The sequence below is a fragment of the Uranotaenia lowii genome, chromosome 3 (assembly GCF_029784155.1).
Source record: "Uranotaenia lowii strain MFRU-FL chromosome 3, ASM2978415v1, whole genome shotgun sequence".
NCBI lineage: Eukaryota > Metazoa > Arthropoda > Insecta > Diptera > Culicidae > Uranotaenia > Uranotaenia lowii.
In genome coordinates, this window is record NC_073693.1 from 49,154,960 (window position 1) to 49,179,959 (window position 25,000).

At 39.4% G+C, this 25,000-nt stretch overlaps 2 protein-coding genes across 2 annotated transcripts; both read left to right on the forward strand.

The window, feature by feature from the left end:
• The first annotated feature begins 6 nt into the window (after nucleotides 1-6).
• Nucleotides 7-11,753, forward strand: LOC129756126 (uncharacterized). The gene is made up of 2 exons (XM_055752898.1): nucleotides 7-1,649; nucleotides 11,458-11,753. The coding sequence occupies exons 1-2, from the start codon at nucleotides 115-117 to the stop codon at nucleotides 11,678-11,680; spliced, it is 1,758 nt and encodes a 585-aa protein (XP_055608873.1). The 5' UTR covers nucleotides 7-114; the 3' UTR covers nucleotides 11,681-11,753.
• Nucleotides 11,754-19,176: 7,423 nt separating this feature from the next.
• Nucleotides 19,177-24,727, forward strand: LOC129752421 (vitamin K-dependent gamma-carboxylase). The gene is made up of 4 exons (XM_055748203.1): nucleotides 19,177-19,430; nucleotides 19,496-20,130; nucleotides 20,192-20,374; nucleotides 23,428-24,727. The coding sequence occupies exons 2-4, from the start codon at nucleotides 19,637-19,639 to the stop codon at nucleotides 24,692-24,694; spliced, it is 1,944 nt and encodes a 647-aa protein (XP_055604178.1). The 5' UTR covers nucleotides 19,177-19,430; nucleotides 19,496-19,636; the 3' UTR covers nucleotides 24,695-24,727.
• Nucleotides 24,728-25,000: the final 273 nt, after the last annotated feature.

A 25,000-nucleotide genomic window follows, 5' to 3' on the forward strand; every position in this document is an offset into this window, starting at 1 on the left:
GAAATGCAGGATCAATTTGGAGATCAATTTATCGAGGAATCTTCACCTGCTTCTACAGTAGAGCAACCTTCCAATAGGACGACGAAGTACATCCGGTTCTCGGAGTCGGACATAATGCATATAGGTGAGAACGTGGAAAAACCTGTTGAAAAAGAAAAGCCAAATCAAGTGACTTTTGACCCTAACATTCATGATCAGAAAAAGCCTATTCTGACACACATCTCTCCCAGGATGGTGAGATTTGAAGAATCTGACCGAATGATGTTTGATGAAAATTCTTCAAAAGAGAAGAAATCGGAAAATCACACTTCTAAAAAGCGCAACCACGATGATAAGTATGAAGCCTATAGTGTGTTTAATTTCCATGCTCCAACACCAGATAGCTTCACTGAACCCCGGATAGTGAAACTAGAAACTGAATTGCCTTCGATCGAAGAAGAATCTTCAAGGAACTCAAGTAGATTTTTCAGATTTGAAGAACCTGTCAAAAACGACCGGTCAAAACTTGAGCGGAACTCTCCGATTGTTCAAAACTTTTTCCAAAATGTTCGTAGCGATCCTCCAAAAAACACATTCCGTTTTCCTTCGGAAAACCATCCATCGAGGGCAGATTCCGAAGGATCATTCTCCTTCCAAAACACCAGGACACAGAGCTCTCAATCTAACCCGTTGAAATTTAACGAAAACTATGCCTCGACAACGCCAAAATATTCGCACGACGCTTCACCGCCAATTGTGCAATCGAATGATGATCAGTTCTACACCGTGAAAGCCTCAATTCAAATCGACACCCGCGATACGCCTACAATTACGCCACCAAATTTGGCGGCTCCGATTGCCACTCGACGGCCTAAAAAGAAAAAAGCAAAAATCTATAATCAGCCAGGAGTAGATATACGAAAACAAGACGGTTTTCTCTTCCCACGACCCGCCGATTACGAGAGCAATCATATCAACAGTGCCCAGCAACAGCAGGACCAGTACCCAGCTAATTATGCAGTTAACAATCCTTACTACCAAGCGCCAACCGCTCCAGATTTATCCAATCCAACGAACTACCAAGGAGGACCTCAAAATCCTTACACAAACCCTTACTACCCAAATCCCACCGGACAATCAGATCTAGACAACTACTACTATCAAAACTATCTAGGAAACTACCCATATTCTCAACAGAACCCTTACTATCAATCTACCCGCCCCAACAACCCTCAATACCCTACTAATCCCTACTTCCAACAGCCCAACATCCAGTCAAACCTTATTCCCGGTAGTTCTCAACAATCGGACAGCCCTAACCCTCTCAGTGCCCAAAGCATCCTCGGCTTCCTGCAAAACATATTCAACTTTGCACCGGGTACCTTCGGAAGTTTTCCTGCAGCCAACCCTGGGACCGGAAACCCCGGAAGACCCCAGCATTACCAACAACAACCTCAATATTCTCCGAGCTCAGTGACGCAGGGAAGCGGAAATCCTGCCGGCGGTGTGGGAGGTGGTTTTACAGCTGTTAGTTCGCAGCTGCGCCGGGCTCTGGATAATATTGCCGAGAACGATGATCTGCAGTGTGTGCCGAAACTGATCTGTATGATGTCCCGGCGCTCGACTGGCCAAGGGTTCAGTGCCTACGTAAATCGGGGCCTGTTGAGCACGTGAGTACTTGTAGGGTTGTACTCCATTTACCCGAAAACCATTGCCCAGAATGAAAAATCTCCAGAATTCCAATCGCCAGAAAGAACCATTCCCCAGATTTTTTTTCCCCAGACGAACCATTCCCCAGAAAAATTTTCGCCAGAATGTACCATTTCCCAGAAATTTTTTCACCAGAATGAACCATGTACCAGAAATTTTTTCGCCAGAAGTACCATTTCCCAGAAAATTGAAAACATTTATCCTTACTAGAAATTATTTAAAAAAAAAGGAATTGTTACAAAAAATGGGGTTTCATAACTTTATTCTTTTGCGGCAAAGCCGCAACCAACGAGGATGAAGGAGCTGAGGCGGCACAAAACCGCCGAAGCTCCCAAATCCGAGGAGGCCGCCGACCCGCCGTCGGAAGCGGCGGCCCTAAGACATTGGTCTAGGTCTGCCGGGGCTTCCTAGGTCTGCGTGAAAGCCCTTAGCCCCGTCCGCCACGCGACAGCGTGAAGTACAAAACGTCTTTCAAGTTCGAACGCGCAGCGTGAGGAGTCGGATTTTTTAAAGGACCATGGTAAGCATTGAATCAATCAAAGTACCCAAACCATACCCAAACCAAAATAAATTTAGTTGGAAAATTTCAAAGTCGTAGTTTCATTTAAAAAATCATTTTGAAAAAATTAATTTCGATTCATATGAAATATACAAGAATTCATTAGAAAAAAAAAAAAACAAATAAAAATACTAGGGGAAAAAATCTGGGATTTGTGCCATTCTGGGAAATGGTCCATTCTGGGAAAAAAAATTCTGGTAAATGGTGCATTCTGGGGAATTTTTTTCTGGGAAATGGTTCATTCTGGGGTTTGATTTCGTGTATTTGTCATTCTGGGAAAATTTATTCTGGGCAATGGTTTTCGGGTAAATGGGATACAATCACTTGTAGGACTTATAACTGTATTCGGGTGCATCCAAATAAAAAAAAATCTCTGGGGACCCTCAATGTATTCTTAGAATTTTTAGTTTTCCAGCATTACTTTTTTATGGGCGCTCCCTGAAAGCCCAGAAGAAAAACTCCTTAATCAGACCTTGAGTGTCAATTTGACACTTCTCGCTTAAAACCGCTATATCTCTCTTGTCTTTCAACTGATTTTCATTTTGGAAACCTTGTAAAGTAACTCAAATATGTTTTTGATATCATTTACATACAAAACTTCAGTTTTCCGTTAATCAAAGTCTAAGAAAAGAAAATCCGAAAAACCATGCTTCGGAAAAAAGACTGTAGATCAGCTTCACTTAGTTTCCAAGAAAGCTGAAGTTAAAAGCTATACGTTACACACAAGGATATATATATATTTTTTTAATATTTTGATAAGACCATGACAACAAAACATGTAAAAAAGTGGTGTGAAAACCTTACACCGTCAAAATTGTTTAGGTCACAGCAGATAAATTTTGAAAAGAGGATTGGAAATTTGACTTATATTCAACTTTGCACTGGATTTTGAGTATAAATAAATAAATAATAAATAATATAAATCCAGAGCAAAGTTGAATTTAAGTGCAAGAAAATCTGAGCAATTGCAAATTGACAAAAAGTTCGAAAAACAGTTACCTTTGAAAATTCTTCAAAACTCTGTGTTTCGTATTTTGACAATCTAAAAATGTAAAAATGTGAAAAATTACGCCAACTTTCAAATAATCTTTTCAAAATCTATCTGGTGTGACTTAAACAATTTTGACGGTTCATTGATTGAAAGTACGGTTTTTACACCACTTTTTTACATTTTTTTTGTGAGTTACCTACGAGGTTTTCAAAACTATAAATTTTGTGAAAATCGGATGGAAAAAAGAGATATATTGGTTTTAGTCAGGAGTGTCAAATTGACATTTCAGGGACTATCAGAAATTTGATTTTTTTTTACCTTATTGATAGAAATGTAATCAGTTTAAGTAATTTTTATGAATTTCAATTCGCCAAATCCCAAAGATTTTGCACGAATTCTTGCACTCTATTTGCAAAATCAATCGAAAATTTAAATTAAGTCATTAAAATTATGCATTTAGTTTTTTCTAGTAAATTTTACCAAAATTAATGTGATCCATTTTTTGAAGCTTTAAATATGATTCAAAATTGACTGATGTATTTCGATAAACAAAAGTTAAGTGTTTTTCTTATTTAATAATTTTTATATTGGCGGATATTGGAGAAAATCTTTGCACGGCCCGGTTACTTTGGGGAAAATATCAAGAAAGCTTAGGCTAGAATAATTAAGGATTTTGTGGTTCCAAATTGGCTTAAAAACATAAAAATTCGATGTTTGTTACAAGAATTCGGATTCTATATCCATTTTATTGTTACTGAACTTCAGTTTGGATAATCATTGGGAAAAAATGCTGATTCGAATCTCGGTTTTGCATTTCAAACTTTTATGTTCAAAGTTCATCCTTTCGGAATATTTGAAAATAAAAAATTAAAAATAACAAACAATTTTTAAGATTTCAAATTTTACTTTTGATTTTTACGCAGTATTGGATCCAAGGAAAGTTTCATAATGGTGATCCAGAATTGAAAAAATTTGAACAGTTCCGATGTTATGAAATCGTTTGGTACATCTTTGTACCTGAAAATAATCACATTTTTGTAGATGACGGAAAGAGTTAAAGAAACATAAGCTATCAAAGAACGAAAGAATATAAGCCGTAAATATCATGAATTTTTCTTTAACTTATGTTTCTTTATGCTTATGTTTCTTTAACTCTTTCCGTAATCTACGAAAATGTGATTATTTTCAGGTACAAAGATGTACCGTCAAACGGGGCATCATGCAACAGCGGGGTTCGATGCAACATTTATATAACACTACATTGAATCAATTTTTAATTTAATGTATTGTAATAAAGTTATCTTTTAATGATAACAAAATGATTATGACATAATTTCTCGCATCTTAAGCTAGTTTTCTTAAGTTTTTTATTTTTATGTAAAATTTGAAAAATCGAGCAATAAATGTACAAATTTCTACATTTTTTGATGCTGAAAAAAACTTTATCCAGTATGACGGATCGGCTTGATAAAATTACCTACAAACTTTTTACAGGTTTTCTCATATTATACCAACATTGTTGGTGTAAAAATATTTTTCGAACAATCTCCCAATTTTTTTAAATGAATATTTTTAATATTCGTTTAGGTGTCTGGGGTTAAATGCAACAAAATGCAAATCAAAGAAATACCTTGTAAATCTCGTTTCCAAGTGTTGGAATATGAATGTTTTGAATCACGCGTTTGTAAACATTTAAATTTCATTCATCCAAACATTTATTTTTATGATTTCAGCTTTTAAAATTTTTCTTTGTATTATTTAACCCCTGAATGTATGCAGCATCCTTAATTTCAGAAAAAAATGTGAAAATTTGTTTTTACAGACCCAAAAACTACTGCAATTGGTGTTGTCATGCGTAATGGTCTTTAAGACATCGCAAATATATTAAAAATTATGAATTTTCGTACGTGTTCATAAGATTTTTCATTAAAAACAAAGTTTGTTGCAAGTTACCCCATTTTCTAAGAAGGGTAAAAATCGCATGTTTTTAGAAAATTAAAAATAACTGAAGAAACCAATAATTTTTTTAACTACGCCAATTTGATGTCCCAGCATCCTTAAAACTTTTGATGCATAAAGGATACGATTAACTGTGAACATAAGTTTTTTAGAAGCTATTGAAGTTGAAAATTGTTGCATGTTGCCCCAGTTGACGGTACCAAACGATTTCATAACATCAGTATTGATTTCAACAGAGCAACACCTCCCTGTGTAACTGGTCTGCTCGCAACCTTGAGCAGCACTGATTGCTTCTACATCTGACCAGGGTTGCCAACATTATTTTTCAAAAATCAGGGAACTGGCGATATAAAAATCAGGCTAAATCAGGCAACGTTACAGTAACGGAAATTTCGCTCAAAGTGAAAATGATGACCTTTTTTTTAGGTCATCGCTCCTCATTTTCCCTCTAATATGTGTTGTGAGATTGTTGTGATATCAAGCAATCGAAAGATTCCATTTAATTTTTTTAAATAAGAATTAACGGGAATGTTTCGATTGCTTTGATTCAGCCACATTTTCACTTTTTCACTTCAGCTATGGTACCTACTCCAGTTCCTCACTACCCATTTTTCATGACATTCGCAAAAATCAGGCAAAATCAGGCATATTTTCAAAAATCAGGCAAATTGAATGGCTTTTCAGGTTGTCAGGCAGAGCCTCGAAAAATCAGGCAATGCCTGAAAAATCAGACACATTGGCATCTCTGCATCTGACCGTAAGTTGCGGCAAACCCGAAGCACATGCGGGATATACATTGTGTTTTCGATCCGCGATGCCAGGTAAATGTTTGACGTTTTGTAGTTAGGAAAAAAGGTAAACAAAAGCGTATACATTTTCGATGAATTTAAAACTCATTTTACTACGGCTTTTTACCTCAGAGATCTCTTAAAAAGTAAGTAGTATCAACTTTTAGGCCTTCTTCTAGTGTTTCAAATATTTTTTGAAAAATTATTGATAGCTACTAAGCGAAAAATTTAGTTTCAAAAACTGGTGTTTTTCTTGAGATTGAAAACACACCTAAGTATTTTAAATGTTTTTGAATGAAAAAGTGATATTTTCACAAAAACATTCATTCAAAAAAATTGTTGGAGATATTTATAAGCTAAATTTACGAAAGTTCTGTTTTGGAAAGCATTCTAACAAGGAAAAAACCAGATTGAAAAAACTGGAATTTTATCCTATTTTCTGTTAACCAAAGTAACAAATTTGATGTTTTTTTTCTGGAATCAATGGAGTGTTGGAGTTGTTTTTTGTACTGGAAGAAGATTTAAAATGATTTAGATTTTTCATAGATTTATTTACGAGTGATATTTCATTTATGAAAAATGCACTTCTGGAATGTCTGCTCTTATGTGAGAGCTGTTTGCACATTTTTGGAAAATTTTTGTAAAAAAATCGAATGTATTTCCGTCAGCGTGTCTTGCAAGTACCTTTTCATGACAAAATTTTGCCCAATAATTATTAAAAAATAACATTAGGAGCTAATTCCCTTTTAAATACATGCCTGTTCCTAAAAGCTTCCCAAATTCTCTAAACTCTTGTATGGAGCACTTTGTAGCGCTACTGTTTGGTTAATTTCTCAGATAGAAGGTCCAGCAGTTGATCGGCAGAGCTCGATTGCTCGGGTTCGCCGGTTTCATCACGTTCACCGTGGTGAAATTGGCTAACGCGCCGTTGTACTGAAGCGGAGATTGCAGGTTCAAGTCCTGCCGGTGAGCCGTTGTATCTTTTTCGAAAAATTCATTATATTTACGGCTTATGTTTTTTCGTTCTTTGATAGCTTATGTTTCTTTAACTCTTTCCGTCATCTACGAAAATGTAAACAGTTCCATTATTCGCAATTTTTCTTGAGGTAGGTGAATTTCGAATAAATATCTGATGAAAGAGCTGACATTGAAAGCCAACAATTCAAAATTCAAATAATAGATTTCTGATTGAATTTCACTTTTTGGCTCAAAATTAATAGAAACATTTATCTGGAACTTAGATTCAATTTTTTTTTTCTAATTCAAAATTCAGATTTCGAACTCGGGTTCAAAAGGCAGCACTCAGATTCGGAATCAAAATTAAAAATTCAGATTCAATTTTAAGTTAAGTTTTATAATCAAGATTAAAATGTCAATGTGAGAACTTCATTAAGGATTCAAATGATAGGCGATTGCAGTTTTATAATTTTGATTCTAGATTCAAAATTAAAATTTTATATTCAGTCGGAGTCAGTTTGGAAGAAATCACAAATATGAAATAATATTTGGATTTTTGAGAAATCCAGATTTTATTTTTTTAAATTCAACTGAAAACATCTTTTACTGGTGTTTTGTTAAACGTTATTTATATTGCAGGTTCTTCTTAAACAAAGTTTCAAACTTAAACCTTTATTTTCAATCGAGTTTACAAGAATAGAAAAAAAATCTGATTTGAACCGCAAGCTTAATCTCTTACTTTTATTCCTAAATATTTGAATTTTTTTACCAATTACTCAAATGGTCATTAGAGTGCCCCAAATGATCCGACATTTGAAAAAGTTATGCGATGGAGGCTTAAATTGATCCTAGGCCTAGTACAAGGTCTCATGCCAAATTTGGACAGATCGGATTACGGGAAGGGGTCGCTCAATGAGCCTAAAGTTTGTATGGGATTTTGGGATATTTTGTTCGGGAGGAACACGAAAATCCAGTTTCTCATGAATGACTTTGGTTCCCTTCGACCGATTTCTTTTGAAAACGGTTTTTCTTAAAGCCTAAACTATGACAAATATTTCATCCCAAGACAGTATTTCGATTAAAGTTAAAATACAAAAGTTATTAAGCTTAAAAAAATTGGTAACTTTTTTAAGGGTGATATTCATCACTATTAATGAGAGACACTGCTTCGAACATTTTGACGCAGCATAAAAAAGCTTGAAATTTCTCATAGTCATGCTTATGTTTTGAAAAAAAAAAAAATAACTAGCTTAATACTCTCTTATTTAGGTAAATATAAAAAGTTTTTCTTTAAAATTAAATCTTCAAATCCCTAATTTTTTGTTTAAAACTTCTTAAAAAAATTGGCAACTTCTAGGACTTATTTTCGAAAGTTAGAAATTTACAACTTACTGTTAATCTAAAACAACTCAAACTTGAATAATTATATATGTAGAACCTTCCATTTTTTCTTAACTATTCTTTATTTATGCATTGTTCAAGCAAAAATGTTATAGGAAATGATTCCTGAACTGAGGCAATTTTCTTACTTGCATAAGTACGCATGACTTTCCGGTCCAAAGTTTGGTCCACCGGACTTGGTTTCCGCCCTGATTTTGTTTTGTCCGCGAAGCTGATTTCCTCTCCGTACTCCCGAATCGAATTTCAGACCGCTCCAATGCTTACTTCTTACATTTTCGCCAACTGATTTAGCGAAATGTTGAGGATAGTACACCATTTGTGCACGATATTTTTGCGCTTTTTGGGGGAAACGTTTCTTATTTTCACGAAAATTATGAAAAGTGGAGCTTACGATAAGCTCTTGGTCTCAAGATGAAGGGAATCCATATGAAAAGCAATTTGGGGACACTGGGTTGTGGCCATGGCCAATCTGGCCGGTTCCGGAACGAAATATGTCAAAGTTGTCGGATTAAGACTTGCGGCATATGAGAATAAAGCTCTTGGCCTCAACATGAAGGAAAATGTGGGGAGAGACATGAGAATTGATACTTAAGAAGTGAGCCGCGAAATGCCAAGTCTCATTTCTCACATTTTACTTCTTATTTTCCTTCATGTTAAAAACAAGCGCCTTCCTCCAATATGCCGCAAGTCTCCATCCGATAACTTTGAAATATTTCGTTCCTAAACCGACCAGATTGGCCATGTCCACGGCCCAGTATCCCCGAAATGCTTCTCCTAAAATTCCCTTCATCTCGAGACCAAGAGCTTTCTTCTCATATGCCGCAGGAATCAATCTGATTACTTTTACATATTCTGTTTCGGAACCGGCCAGATTGCTCATGGCCACGACCCCTTGTCTCCAGATCGATTCTTCTATGGATTCCCTTCATCTTGAATCCAAGAGCTTTTTTTTCATATGTCACAGTCTCCATCCGATAACTTTGAAATATTTCGTTCCGGAACCGACCAAATTGGCCATGGCCTCGACCCAGCGTCCCCGAGATGCTTCTTCTACACCCATAGAAGAGGTTGCCAAAATCCAATGCCTATTTAGCAAATCTCTGTAATGTGCTGAAATGTGCACTGTGCCGAAGAGGGTATCTTTGAAAAAGCACTACTGGCACAAGGACTCAAGCTCCCAACCAAAATGATGCATGAACACCACATTCAAGCGAAACAAGAAAAACATTTTATGGGATTTCCTTCCTATTGGATCATTCATCCCAGAAACAAGAAAAAATAACCCACAGCGCCCTAGGGAGAGTCGATTTTGTTTCTTTCAGACATACGCAATTCGAAAGCTCTACTCTAGGAGGTAAATTCCGGTGGACGCAAATCGAATCAGCACCGGTCGCGTTATCTTCTTGTACCAATGATGCTTTGTAATTGATTACACGTGATTGGCACAGAGGCTGAATTCTGGGTGTATGGATTCCCTTCATCTTGAGGCCAAGAGCTTTCTTCTAATATGCTGCATGTCTCGATCCGATAACTTTGGCATATTTTGTTCCGGAACCGGCCAGATTGGCCATGTTCGCGACCCAGTGTCCCTGTACTATTTCTAACATGGGTTCTCTTGTTGTTAGGCTAACAGCTTTTTTCAGGCAGGTCTTGATCTGATCACATCATTTTTTTTATTATCACGAAACCAGCTAGATTACCCACATAATCGAAGCGGATTGTCCCAAGTTTTAAATTTCAGGACAATTCCACATACGAATTTGTCATTTGGCTTCTTAACAACACGACAATTCTTGATTGGCTTTTTCATTTTGCCATGCATGATAACATACGAGAGAGACAAAAACAATTTGATTCACTGGTTATTCCAAACAAATCGTAGGAGAGCCCTTCTTCATCTTTCCATCTTTATACTGAAAAAAGGAAGGGTATTGATTAATCATAGAAATATTTCTCGTAGCCAAGTACCCCCATGAGAAGTTTGGTTACAATAAAGTTATGTAAAAAAAAATGTGTGCGAACCTCCACCCCCCCCCCCCCCCCCCCCTCCTAAATTCTTTCGATGCCTCCACTGGAATGGAGAAAAGATACCAATAAATCATAGAAAAAACTGACGTTTCCAAATACCCTCTCTCCTGCCAAATTACCAAAATACCAAATCTTCTTTCCATACCAAATTGTTAGTTAGTTTTTTGAGTTATGCAAAAAATGTATGTAGTCACTCTCCTCGGTTCTATCGCCTGGAATCAATTCTTGTACCTAAATATCCTCCCCAACAATTTTGATTCAATTTGTTTGATCATTTCCCGAGATTTGCAACGAAAATTATATGAAAGTCCCTTCCCATCTCTTCATTGGAAGGAGGAGGTCATTAAACCTTTTTCGTACACAAAAACCCTACAATGATAAATTTGATTTCATTTACTCTGTTTTTTCTTGAGTTATGCATAATTGTATGAAAGACTCTTTCCCTCTTCGTATCTCCTCAAAGGGAAGGCGAGAAGGGTACTAAAGAATCAAGAATCATCATTTCTTTTATCCATATACTACACCATGAGAAATTACGTTTCTTAGCTTGATCAGCTTTCTTGTTACCCAAAATATGTATTAAACACCCCTCTCTCCTTCCTATCCCCAAACTGGAAAGAGGAAGGGTTTAAAACTATCATAAAAACATTCCTTGTACCCAAATACTCTTCCATGCCAAATTTGGTTTCTTTTGCTCTAAAGGGTGTCCACGATGAAATTGCCACATACAAAATTGATTCGCAAAATTCGAGTTTTCATCCGATTGCCATCAAATTTTCAGGGATTGAATTCATTTTACCATTTTTTCGTATTTTGTTTTCAGTCCATGCGCAAATGCCCGCACCTGTCTATCTTCTCATAAAGAAGCCAGGAAGGGTACCCAAAGAATAATGGAAAAATTTACTCATCTAAACGTTGTTATAAAATTCCGCAAAAAAAATCATAGATGCGTGATAAGTTTTGAACCAAAACGAAGCTTTTAAGACCTCAGGGTTTGAGAAATATCGAAAATCGACTCAACCTACTTCCATACCTTACCTTTGAATTGAAAAAAAAAATTCAAATATTTATTTCAAACATTCCAGGGTCCTGACAGCGGTTCCGGACGGATCGCCTTGGCTTAAATTTTCCCGAGCTGCCCTGCTCGGCTATGGAATAGGGGCCAACAGCTGCGACGTGTACTATCCCAAGTGTCCGAAGGATGAATCGGAAATCATCTACTACTTGAACAATCACCGGGGAGGTTTCTTCCGCTTCTTCAACAACGGCCAACAACAGCAGCAGCCAAATGGCCTGACCAGTGGATGACGACAGGAGAAAGATCGTGCCAAACAGCGTGGTGTTCATTTTAATTACAATTTTAAGCGAGTATGTGAATGAAAGTGAATTATTTATTGGTAATAAATTAACTTGACAATCAAAATGATGGATGATTTCATTGCTCCGAAAAAAAAGGTGCGGACTTTGAAAGCTTGCTGAAATAGATCTTACACCTTGCAATGAGGCTCATCGTACATGATCAGGCATTTTGCAAAATTCGGAAAATTGGGTTTTTCCTCTATCGGATCTGTTTAGCCAAACCAACGGAAAGCTCAATCTGCTTGGCAAACTAGTTCGGACGTTTGCCGGTTACATTATAAATACGTGTCTTCTAGTGATGTTCATATAATATGGAAAAAGCACCTCGCACAATTAGCGATTATTTAATCCACCTACATACCGACGTTCATTCGTTCAGCTTCAATCCGTGGATGTTGGACGGCGTTGTTTGGTACTCAAACCGGATTTCTTCATGAGGTCCGAATAAAGAAGTAGTCGAAATAGAACTGACATATTTATTAACAATAAAGGATTATCTCCATTATTAAATTAGGAGGTTTTTAGGTAGACATGTAAACAAAATCATTTTTCAATTCTGGTTTCCGATGGTGTATTACATTTATTTAAGATTTTTTTTTTTTTAATTTGGACGGTAGATGAAAAAGATCGGTACAGACCCTTTTCGATTTTAGCAACACGTTCAAGTGCTTAGTGTTGGTAAAATGGAACTTTAAATAAGCCTTTAAATCTCTGTTAACTGATAGTTATTTTAATTTATCATGTTTCAAAAATCTTAGGCAGTTTTTGTTTTTTTAATAATGTATGTTGGTAACATATTTATAATTTTTGTCCTTTTACAACATTTTTCAGTTATTTTTTGTCATTGTTGGTGTTTTGTTTGTAGTAACTTTGGTTTTTTGGTATCAACATTAAAGAACGTAAAAAACATATTTATGAACTATGTCCAAATTATATAGGTCCTGTAAAAGCGGAAAATCTTGGGTAATTTTTATAGACAATCTTGAAACAAATTTACGTGAATACCGAAGTCGCTGCCGTCAGTATATGTAGTAAGGTAGCTTTATTTTCTCGTTTGCATCGTGGTGCTGCCGTGGGAGGATTTGGATTTTTCCATGATGAATCCATGATTCGCGAGTGAACTACCATAATTAACTATAAATCAAACGAAGCACAATCGAATTTCATCCAGCCGACACATTTTATTGGCGTGCGCGATGCGTCTACGATCAGGTTGCCTTGACAACCGCCAGCGTGGGGTGGATTTTGACGTCGCGTTTTAAAATGCATCAGCGCTTGCTTCGATTGATTCGATATGATTTTGAAATATTAATTGGAGATGGTGGTGAATCTCAACCAGTTGGAAGAAAACGAAGAAGGCAAATAATTTAGGAAGAAAAGAACTGAATGCGCTATGAGGAAATGCGTTTCTGTGATTTGCTGCTTTGGTGAAGAAGTTTGCCTAGCACAAAATGAAGGGTTTTGAAAATGAACATGAGTGTGTGTTAGAATTAGACTGAACTTGAACATTAAATATTGAAGAAAGTTTTTTTTTTTAAACTTATAAAATGTTAAGTTTACATACTATAAGAACGGGAATGTAGTTGTCTATAAACGGAGTGGTATATGAATACTGGTATTCAAATGGTACTTCTTATCTAAATGAAATTTGAGGTTAAAACTACGGTAAGATGTATGCTGTATAAATGTAAAAGGTAAAAGGTAAGTTTCTGTTTTATAAAAAGGTAAGGTTGCAAAATAGAATTTTTGTCTGTTTCATTTTAAATGATAATATTAGAACAACCAATCACTTGCCAACTCGGCAGGTATCTAAACGTATGCGTAATACCTGTCATAGATCAATAACATCAAAAAATGTTATTAATTTTAAAACGGTTGCGTAAGTGATTGACTTGTTCATCCAAATAATACATACATTTACACATACTACATTCATACCATAACAGTTCATACGAAGCCATGGTGTCGGGTATGCGGTGATTTGCATTGAAGATTTGCCGAACTAATAATCTAAAGGATGCAAGTTAGCGCATGCGTTGGCGAAACTGCGGTGAATCCGTGCACCCATGGTGGATAACCTACATACATACATACATACATACAATCTTGAAACAAATTTACGTTTTCGATTAAATTTTAAAATTACACATCCGACTTCGATTTTTTTTCTCGATTATTATTAGCCTGAACTGGAATTTTTATAGTATACTAATTACTAAAGCTATGTCCGGTTAAAATCCGAAATCACTTATTGTGCTGAATCAAAGCAACCGAAACTTACTTAATGTTCCCGTGCCGATTCCCCGGTGCATATGGCCGTGGTAAAAGATCTCCACTGTTGACGTTCCGGAGCCAGTTTTCATTTGGTCTCAATATTTCGGCGGCTAGGCTTCGCCGCCACGAGTTTCTGGGTTTGCCTCTTCTTCGATGCTCTTCTGGATTCCATTCAAGCGCCTCTCCGCAAATCTCGTTCTCATCTTTTCGCAGCGTGTGCCCAATCCATCTCCACTTACGTTCCCGAATCTAGATTTCTAGCGCCCTTTGATGACATGGGCGATGTAGTTCCTCATTTGAGATCCAGTTGCCAAGCCACCAAGCGCGGATAATACTCCGCAGGCAGCGATTCACAAATAGTTACTTGCAGTTTCTGCGTCGTCACCTCATATGTGCACCAAGTTCCTCACCCGTACACCCGTATGTTCCGGAGACTCGCATACGCAAATCGGGCCTTTCTGATCCGGGTTTCGATGTCTTTTCTGGTACCACCATCAGGCGTTATCTGGCTACCAAGATACTGGAAGCACTCCACTTTCTCAACTTGTTGCCCATCTACCATGAAACTGGAGGGATTTCCTGTGTTGATCTCCATTGACTTGGTCTTTCCGACATTGACTTTGAGACCTGCTGCCTTGGAGCTTTCGGTGAGGTAGTCGAGTTTGCTCTGCATATCCGGTTGTGTTTGGGCGAGCAAAACAATATCGTCAGCCAGGTCAAGGTTGTTCAGTTGTTCCATTGTTGAAGGATTCCACAGCAATCCTCGGTTCGGTTCACTGTCGATTGGTCCAGTCACAATCTCATCCATTACGATTAGAAAAAGTAGCGGTGATGAGATACATCCCTGTCTCACTCCAGTAGTTACCGGGATTGGATCGGACAAGACACCGTCGTGCAAGACCTTGCACGAAATTGCCTCGTACTGAGATGGATTAGTTTCTCTGGGACTCCTCGTCGCCTTAAAGCCGCTCGGATGTTTTCATGGTTATGTCGGTCGAACGCTTTTTCGAAATCAACGAACACCAGCAAAATAGATTCCTGGAATTCGTTGATTAGTCCAGCTTGTTTCCGTCGGATTGTAGCATCGATTTCCTCCTGGATCCTGTTCAGGATAACTTAGAGTACTTTGAGGGCTGTACAGATCAATGTTGTGCCTCGACAGTTACCGCACTCTGTCAGGTTTCCTTTCTTCGGGACCTATACCAGGGTACCCTGCATCCAGTCGGCCGTAAATGTTGCAGTATCCCAGATGTCAGCGAAAAGATGGTGCAGTATTTGTCCTGACAAGACAGAGTCGGCTTTCAGCATTTCAGCAGAGATGCAATCGATCCCAGGTGCTTTGATGGATTTCATGTCTTTGATTGCCGCTTCGATTTTAGCCAGCGAGGGCGCTTCCGAATTGACGCCATTAATACCACTTACTGCGGGCGCTTCGAGCTGCGGGTTCTGTAGGCCATCGCTATTCGTGACTCGGAAGAGTTGTTCGAAGTACTCAGTCCATCGTTTGAGCTGATCTGTTCGATCGGTCAATAACTAACCTGCTCGGTCTTTTAGCGGCATTCTTGCATTAATCCTTGCACCTCTAAGGAGACGAAAAATGTCATAAAGTAATCGGACATCTCCATTGGTGGCGACTCTTTCCCCTCTTCGGCTAGGGAGTTTGTACAGGCTCTCTTGCCTCGACTTCAAACTCTTTTAACTGCCTTATCCAGCTCCGCATATCGTAAGCGGGTGGCTGCTTTGGCTGACCCGGTAAATGTCTGCTCAATTCCGACTTTCGCCTTTCTCCGATCATCTATCATCCTCCAAGTTTCATCCAACATCCATTCACTTCTTCTTTCACAAACTTTACCGAGGGTACCATGGCTCGTCATAGTAAAGGCATTCTTGATTCCACACCACTGTTCTTCGACTGTTCCGTCTGTCGGCGATTCCGAGGCCCGGGACTCTATCTGTTCAGCGTATGCCCTTTTCACCTCTGGATTCTCCAACCGGCGGACGTCGTATAGACACCCGACTTTCTTTTCGAGCCGTTGAACACGCGCAACTCTTAGTCGTATCTTGCCAAGGACAAAGTGATGGTCAGATGCACTGCGCTTCTGCGCTTCGTTTGTTGCGGTCATCAAGAAGGCTCCTTCTCCGTTTTCGGCTGATACAGATGTGGTCAATTTGATTTTCTGTTCGGCCATCTCGGGATACCCAAGCGACCTTATGTGCTGGTGGATGGGGGAAGAGCGATCCACCGATCACCATGTTGTTGTTGCCACGAAATTCTACAAACAGCTCATCTGTCCTAGACCATGACGCCCCATGGTGCGCCTAAGGTCCTGATTGTCGGAGCCAATCTTTGCGTTGAAGTCGCCCAAATGGATTTGAATGTCACCCTTCCGAATTTTCTCAACCACGCTGTTCAGTTGACTGTTAAACATCTCTTTCTCCTGCAAATCGGCAACGTCAGTTGGCGCATAACACTGGACCATTGCAATGCATTGTAAGGTATTTAACCCGTGTTCTAAATATGGCTACGAGTATTCTTTCGTTTATCTGTTCTTATCTAGTGAGGGCCGCATGGGCCCGCGGGCTTAACAGGAAACCAACTCCTCGTTCCCGAGTAGCGTGTTCTCCTCGTATGCCAGAGTAAAGCAGGACTTGCCCGGACTGTGTCTTGTGTTCTCCAGTGTTAGGCCAACGAACTTCGCTCAGTTCCGGAATTTCTTGCTTGAGGCAGCTCGTATCTCTAGCAAGTAGAGCCAGCTTGCCTTGTTGGGCAAGGGTTAAAACGTGGTCGGTCAATTCTTTCGGAGTCCGTATCAATTTTATAAATCGGAAGTAGTAGGTAGAAAACTAAATAGTCATACTTTGAACATATTTCTGCATTTATAACTAACCATGTGGTTTTCCAATCCGGTTGATATTAAATGAAATGTTGTATAATAACTTGTACTGTAGGGATACTAAGTTCAATTATCAGTATGAATCAATATGTTATATATTCAATACAAAAAATTCAAACAGTGAAACAATAAGTAGAGAAGAGAAAACATGATTTTGAGTAAATTAGCGCATTTTTCTACTCGGGTCGCCCTAGGCATTTTTCTACTCGGGTCGCTCTAGGACAATAGCTATAAAAACGGCGACAATAAATAACTGCTTTCACGCAATCACACCAAAATAGATTCGACGAAACGCATAAATTACATTTTCTACCCATTCCTACATACCTGTGTACACAGCCGGACTAACCTAACCTCACACTGCACTGCCGATGCATGGGTGGTGTGTCTTGACATGTGTCCAGGTCCAGCGTATATGGAGTATGGAGTAACAACAACACTGATTCATCTGATTATGGCTTTCGTTGTTATCCTTTATCGATACCGCGCTCATCCACCTGTAATGAAGCCGAAGGTGAAACGGAATCAGTGACTGGGGGTGGAAAAATAAGGAAGTTGTAAATGAAGAATCAGGACCCACATAACCAGTGATATTTCCAATAATATTTCATTGAGGAAGATTAGTTAGAAAATAAAATGTGATAAAAATTCCAATAATAAAATGTTTGTAATTTTGAATCAAGATATTCCTCAGAATAAAATTATAGCTTTATTAAAATAATGGTAATTAAAGACCCGGTCGTAAAATATAGGTCTGTACATAGGATTAAGCATATAATTCCTTTTTTCAAATCAACATTTTTAGCTATGTTTTGACGGTGTGCAATAAATTAAATCAGTTCAAACAATAACATTTGTTTTTATAAGAAATCAGGAAATTGTCCTAGCATCATGTTTACAAGACTGATATCTAAACTGCCGTACAGTGGTCATGCGCATTGATCATTACACTGTGCTACATTTTTGAAGTCGGTCTTTTGCAACTCTCTCTTTGTTGACAAAAAAGACACAATTTTAATGAAATTTCAAAATAAAATTTGTAAAGTAAAAATTTACAAAATAAAATTTGTAAAGGAAGCCTTCGAAATTTTTTTTTTATTCCTTCAACAAACTTAATATTAATGGTTTTAAGATAAAATAAACAAAATGTTGAAAATCCAGTCATCAAATCTTCATCTATTGGTTAAAAATACTAAACTGTCAAAATAATAAGCAGGAATTTGAAAGTTTTTGAGCATGTTGTTGTTTAGGTACCTACTAGCAAGGTCATTAAAATATCATTTACCCCTTTTGGGTAATAGATCATAGGTGGCCAAGATTTCGACCAAATTAGTCTTATTTTGAAGCGGACAGCAGGGAAAAATTTAGCATCTTGTATCCTTGTGAGCAGTTTGAGTACATTGAAACAAAATATTACGGTTGTTTTATATCTAATTTATAATAATGGTTACTGTAAAAAGCTGTTAATTCCTGAAAGCTGTGTAAAAAAATGTGCTATTAATAGCGAAGAAAAGCAGTGCTTATTCTGAAGCTATGAAACTTGAGAAAGTTAGATATGTAGCTTACACTTGAGATTTGAGGCTTGAAACCTGAGGCTTAAAATTGAGATCTAGGAAATGAGACCTGAGACATGAAACTTGACACATGACACCTCAATCTTGTGACCTGAGATTTAAGATCTGAAACATGAGAACTGAAACCTGCCACATTAGAACCTTGACTTGAGACGAGAAGAATGATATGAGACCTGAGAAGTGTTTTGAGGGACCTGAGAAGTGAGACGTGAGGAGTGAGTAATCAAATGCGAGAAGCTAGTGGTGAAACGTGAGAAGTAGGACCTGTGACGTAAGAAGTGAGAAGTAAGAAGTGGGTCGTGTGAATTCAATAGTGAGACGTGAGATTGAAAAATGAGATATGTATAGGAATTCTGTAGTGAGACGTGAGATTGAAAAATGAGATATGTATTGGAATATTGTACGTCTCGGTGGTCGAGTGGTTAGCGTGGTAAGACGGTAATCGCCGGTCCACTGATGGCATGGGTTCGATTCCCATCTCGGTACTGGGTGTTAAATGTTAATCTTAAGTTGTCCGCGTCATTTATTCAGTCTGTGAGCCTAAATCGGCTAAGACGGTGTATGTCTTTTAATATTTTCTCTCAGAAACCGTGTAAAAAGACGTGTAAAAACCGTGCAAAAAACCTTGGCTTACCTACATATATACTTTTACTGTAGACATCAAGACAACATTCCTCTTTTTTCCACTTTGAGTGTGGCACAGTGTTATTAAAACACTACTGACTGACTGGCTGGCGGATAACTCAACCAGCATCCCAACAAATATTAAGGTACGAGAGCCTTTTTACCGCAAACAAAATCATCGCATTAGCGAAGGTCCCTATAAAAGGATATGTTTCGGGACAGAACGATTCCAGTCGGAAGCTGCCGCAATCATGGTGCGGCTAAGTTCTGGTGAAAATTTTATAGGATTATATTTACTTTTACTCTTGAGTCTGCTTTGAAAAGATAAAAATGGTAAAAAAGTGCCCTCGAAAGTGTCTACAATATACCAGTGTAACTAACTTTAATTTTGATTTCAGTAAATTTTATAACTTCAAACTTGTTAAAACAATTAATTTAAAAGACGCAAAACGGACTGTGTTATATCATCAACGGTAGCTTCTTTCTCTACTGATCCGCTAAGCAAACAACCGGTGAAAATCGGACGACTGAAACTGAAAATGAAGAATGAAGAAAGTGAACCAATCAACAAAGCTCCATCGAAAGTGATTCGATTAGTTCAACGGTACTGTGATCATGACTTGAGCCGGCTGCGGAGCTTCGAGGGATTCGTTACGCTGATGTATCGGCCCACGGATTCTGCGGCCCTCGGAGTTTCGCGGGCACTGTTTGGATTGATGATGCTGATCGATATTCCCGATGAACGAGGTGGGGGCGAGTTGGATTATCGGTGGGGTGATCCTAACGGATGTAAATTCCCACTGATCAATGGAATGGAAGTGCCGAGCTATCCCAGGATGGGAATAATTTATCTGTCGATGTGGTTGGGAGCGCTGGGAATCACACTGGGTTACCGGTTCCGGTACAGCTGTGCACTGTTTGTGGGAACCTATTGGTACGTGTTTCTGCTGGATAAAAGTTCCTGGAACAATCACAGCTACTTGTACGGATTGCTGGGAACACTTTTCCTGTTCACCAATGCCAACGCTTATTTGTAAGTAAAGTGTGTTTCGTTTAGCTGTTTTCTAACTAAACCAAGGTTTTCTCGATTTCAGTTCCATAGACGCCTGGCGGAATAAGCAACTACAGGGAGATGTTCCGTTTTGGAATTATTTTATTTTGAAATATCAATTTTTTATCCTGTACTTTTTGGCAGGACTTAAAAAGATGTGCCCAGAATGGCTCGCTGGTTACGCTATGACGAATTTGAGCTATCATTGGGTATTCACGCCTTTTAGGTGAGTATTCGTAATATTATTTCATCTCATTAAAATCTTAAGGTTCCGGTGTTTTCTCAAAGATGACGTTACTGGGTGTATGCAGGTCATGTGTAACATTAGCAATTTTGTTTACTATTGACGCGCCAGCACTAAATTTTACTTCAGAAGTGCGGACTTCTGACTTCCGACAAAGAAAAGAGAAGTACTAGATTGTCGGAAGTCTGTGTTTTGTTGCCAGTTCACCAGCGACGTTTCCAAACAACGTCACGTTTCTCTCAGAAACCGTGTATAAAAGCCGAGCAAAAATTTTTTATTGAAATTCACGATAACATTTTTGTCTATAAACGCATCTTAAGCCTAAATAGTAGACTCTAGATAACTTGTACTGCGATTTTGGATGCTGAGACGTCTTGGTTGCTGAAATGTTTTTATATTAACATCTAGGTTTCCTATAGTTGAAGGGAGACTTGAGATATGTTATTTATTTGTAATCTAGATGTAAATATAACAGGTCTCAGCAACCAAAGCGCAGTTTAACACGTTCGTCCGGTATTCTGGCAACATGTCCTGCTCATCGTATCCGTCCAGCCTTCGCCACTTTTACGGATAGTGTGTTCCTGTACTATAATTACTGTGGAGTCCATAGAAGGCACGACTTCAGCTGATCAATCGCCGCCGGATCTCACGGCTGATGGACACGGGTTGTTAGGCTGAATGAAAGTTAGGCCGACCGAACGTTTGGCCGAATGGATGATAGGCTGAATGGACAAGATGAATTCAGAACAGTACGTTATAAAGGCCAACATTAAATACTTCGTTCGTTTGTGTTCCAATATTTTCATTCTTTTTGACTAAATCTTATACAAAGATGAAGAATACTGTTTTCCCTTTATACCTACGCAAACATGTTTATGAAAAACTACTTCTTTTTCTGTCACATCATTTATTTTATTTGTCTAGTATTCCGTCTCACGACATAACATGATGAACCATATTCCTCCAATTCACTCTGTCCATGGCACCGATCTCTAACTTCTCGGACATCCCACATTCGCCAGATCACGATCCACTTGGTCTAACCACCTCGCTCGTTGTGCCACTGCTCGCCTCGTTCCTACCGAATTGGCAGCGAACAACTATTTTGCAGGACGGCATTCTTGTAACATGTCCTGTTCAGCGTATCCGTCCAGCCTTCACCACCTTCTGGATACTGGGTTCGCCATAGAGTCGCACGAGCTCGTGGTTCATCCTTCGCCTCCACACTCCATGCTCCTGCACAACGCCAAAAGATGGTTCTTAACACTCGTCGCTCGGATACTACGAGTGTGCGCAGGTCCTTCTCGGGTAATATCCGGGTCCGTCGTTGACCGTCTCTCAATGCAGCCGTATTGATGACTTCTCACAAATCTGTTTGCTTGTAGCGTTAGGCGGCGGAGTAGTATTCGGGACAACACAGTCCAATATGTCGCCTTTCTTGTAGATGGGTCCGGTAGCTATTCTGTGTCCCAAATCCAGACTATCAACCGGTGTAGGCAATCGACCAACTTGTCCGGGCCCATTTTGATAAGTTCAGCTGCGATGCCGTCCCTGCCAGCCGATTTGTTGCTATTCAGTTGACGAATAGCTTCCTTAGCTTCACTCATCGTTGGGAGTGGCTCCTCTTCATCGTTGGCTGCGCCCAGCAATGTAGCTTCCCCACCGTCTTAGTCTCCTGCATGTGCGCCGTTCACGTGTTCAACGAAGTGCTGCTTCCACCTTTTTATCACCTCACGATTGCCCGTCAGGATGCCTCCGTCCTAGTCTCGGCACTTTTCGGCTCGCGGCACGAAGCCTTTGCGAAATGGGTTGAGTTTCTGATAGAACTTTCGTGTTTCTTGGGAACGATGTAGTGCAGCTCCTCCAGTTCCTAGAGCTCCTCCTCCTCTAGGCGGCGCTTTTTCTCATGGAAAGTTTGGACTCGCTGCTCCTTCCGCTGTCGGTGATTTTCCACGTTCCGACGGGTGCTTCTTTGCACTACTGCCACAAATGAGGCGTTCCGTCGTGTTCGTTCCACATATCCGATGACGTTCTCCGCAGCGCTGTTGATGGCTGTCTTGATGGTATCCCAACAGTCCTCGAGAGGGGCTTCGTCCAGCTCGCCCTTTACCGCCAGTGCTGCTTCGAGCGATTGCGCGTAGTCTGCTGCTACATCAGGTTGCTTTAGTCGTGCAATATTTAATCGAGGCGGGCGTCGGTTAGGTATGTTTACACTACGGAGAGTTTCGGGCGCATCTTCACCATCACTAGATAGTGGTCTGATTCGATGTTGGCGCCTCGACATGACCCGACGTCGATGATGTCCGAGAAGTGTCGGCTGTCTATCAAAACGTGGTCGATCTGTGATTGCGTTTGGTACGGTGATCTCCAGGTGTAATTGTGTGGGAGGCGGTGCTAGAAAAAGGTACTACGTACGGCTATTCGTTTTGAGGCGGCGAAATCTATTGGTCTGAGGCCGTTTTCGTAAGTCAGCTGGTGCGCACTGAACCTTCCAACTGTCGGTTTGAATTCCTCCTCCTGGCCGACCTGAGCGTTAAAATCCCCGTGACGATCTTGATATCATGTTTTGGACAGCGATCGTATTCACGCTCCAGCAGCGCGTAGAATTCGTCTTTGTCGTCACCGGTACTCCTGAGCACGTTGATGATGCTGATGTTGAAGAACCGGCCCTTGACCCTCAACCGGCACATTTGTGGGTTGATCGGAACTACCCAGCTAGCACCACGGGGAGGTAGAGAATCGGAGTTGTAAGACAAGAGGTGATATTACCACTACCCCAACTTTGGGTGGGTGTATGGGGTCTCGAGTTGCACGTCTGCAACTTTTTCACCTGCTGCCGTCTTGTATCACTCTTTCGCGTATCTATCCCATCTATCCCCCCCCCCCCCCCCTTTCCTATACTCTTTTTATTTATCTCTCCACTTCTGACAACCGTTTGAAACTTATTGCCTTGTGAACTAAAATTTAAGAAATGACAACCCATAAAATAAAAATATTACAGCATTGAAATTTACATACACCTAATCTCATTCCAGGTTCACACTCGGACCACAGCTAACAGATCTGCTGATTGTTCACTGGTTCGGGTGCATATTCGACACCTCGGTAGTATTTTTTCTGGTTTACGCACCTACCAGAAAACTGGCCACGTTGTTTGCATGCGCATTCCATCTCATGAACGCAAGATTATTTCGCATAGGAATGTTTCCGTGGACCTGCCTAACACAACTTCCGCTGTATTACAGCTTCAGCTGGCCAAGATTGCTGCTGAAAAAGTTTGCAATAGAAGCATCTGCACCTTGTGACACGAATGTAACGGACTATGAAAAGCCAACTCGCAAGCGTAAAGGGTTGATGTCCCTTATGTTGCTATACTGTGGCTTCCAATTGTTTCTTCCCTACTCACATTTCATAACCAAGGGCTACAACAATTGGACTAACGGTCTGTATGGGTACTCGTGGGATATGATGGTCCATGCTTGGGATACCGTTTTGATATCGATTAAGGTAGTAGATAATGAACAAAATCAGCCCTACTATCTGTTGCCGTACGCATTCGTAGATAACGATCGCTGGACAAAACATGCAGATATGGCATACCAGTTCGCTCAATGTATAGAAAACAATGTCCAACAAGAGCAGACAGCCAAATCTGGGAAGAAGGTTAATATTTCAATTCACTTCGACGTTTGGTGCAGCCTAAATGGACGGTTCCTTCAACGCATGTTCGATCCACGAGTAGACATCTTGAACGCTAAGTGGTCTCCGTTTGCTTCAACGGAGTGGTCGCTACCCCTTCTTCATCAATTCACGGAAATGCGTTCCATGATAAGCCACATGACCAAAGACGTTTATTCGTGGAGCAATTCATCGGACGTGCTTTTCGTTGCTGATTTTCCTGGTCTTACCATGGACAACTATATTGTTCCCGAAATGGATAACATCACCCTTGCCGTTTTAGAGGGGGCCATCGAATACACTCATTCCATGGAGAATCATTCAACAGTCTTGCATAAAGGTCAACGTTTGCAAGGAATTCCACCACACTTTCATCAACTGAAAACAATCGGCGAAAAGCCGTCGTCCATGTTGTATACATATGTGAACACCACCATGAAAGCACCCGCCCACGAACAACAACAAACTATATTACCCTTATGGCAGGAGTTTATGCATAGATACGACAAATATGTCTGGTTCTTTCAACACGTTGGAAACTCGCTGCTATATGAAATTTATGGTGTGCCCATGCCACGAAGAGTAAGGGCCACCCCAGACGAGAACACATGGACTTTCTTTTGAAATAAAATTTCTGTGATCAGTCTTTGAATGAAATAGAGTCTTTGTTCTGAATGTTTGGAGAATTCCAATGAGTAGGTTAAACAGATTGTTTTAGTTATTTAGTTTTCCATGTGGACAAGTCTAGGTAATTCAAAAATACTCTTTGTCTGACAAGGCTCCAGCGATACGTAATGGAACTTCTCTTCATTGTCTACGAAATCCCATCCTCGTTGCTCTTGCCACTGAAATATTCAATAAAAGGCTCTATAAATATCCTAAACACTCAACAACTGCTAAGTAGAAAGGTTTACACAAGATATTGAACTC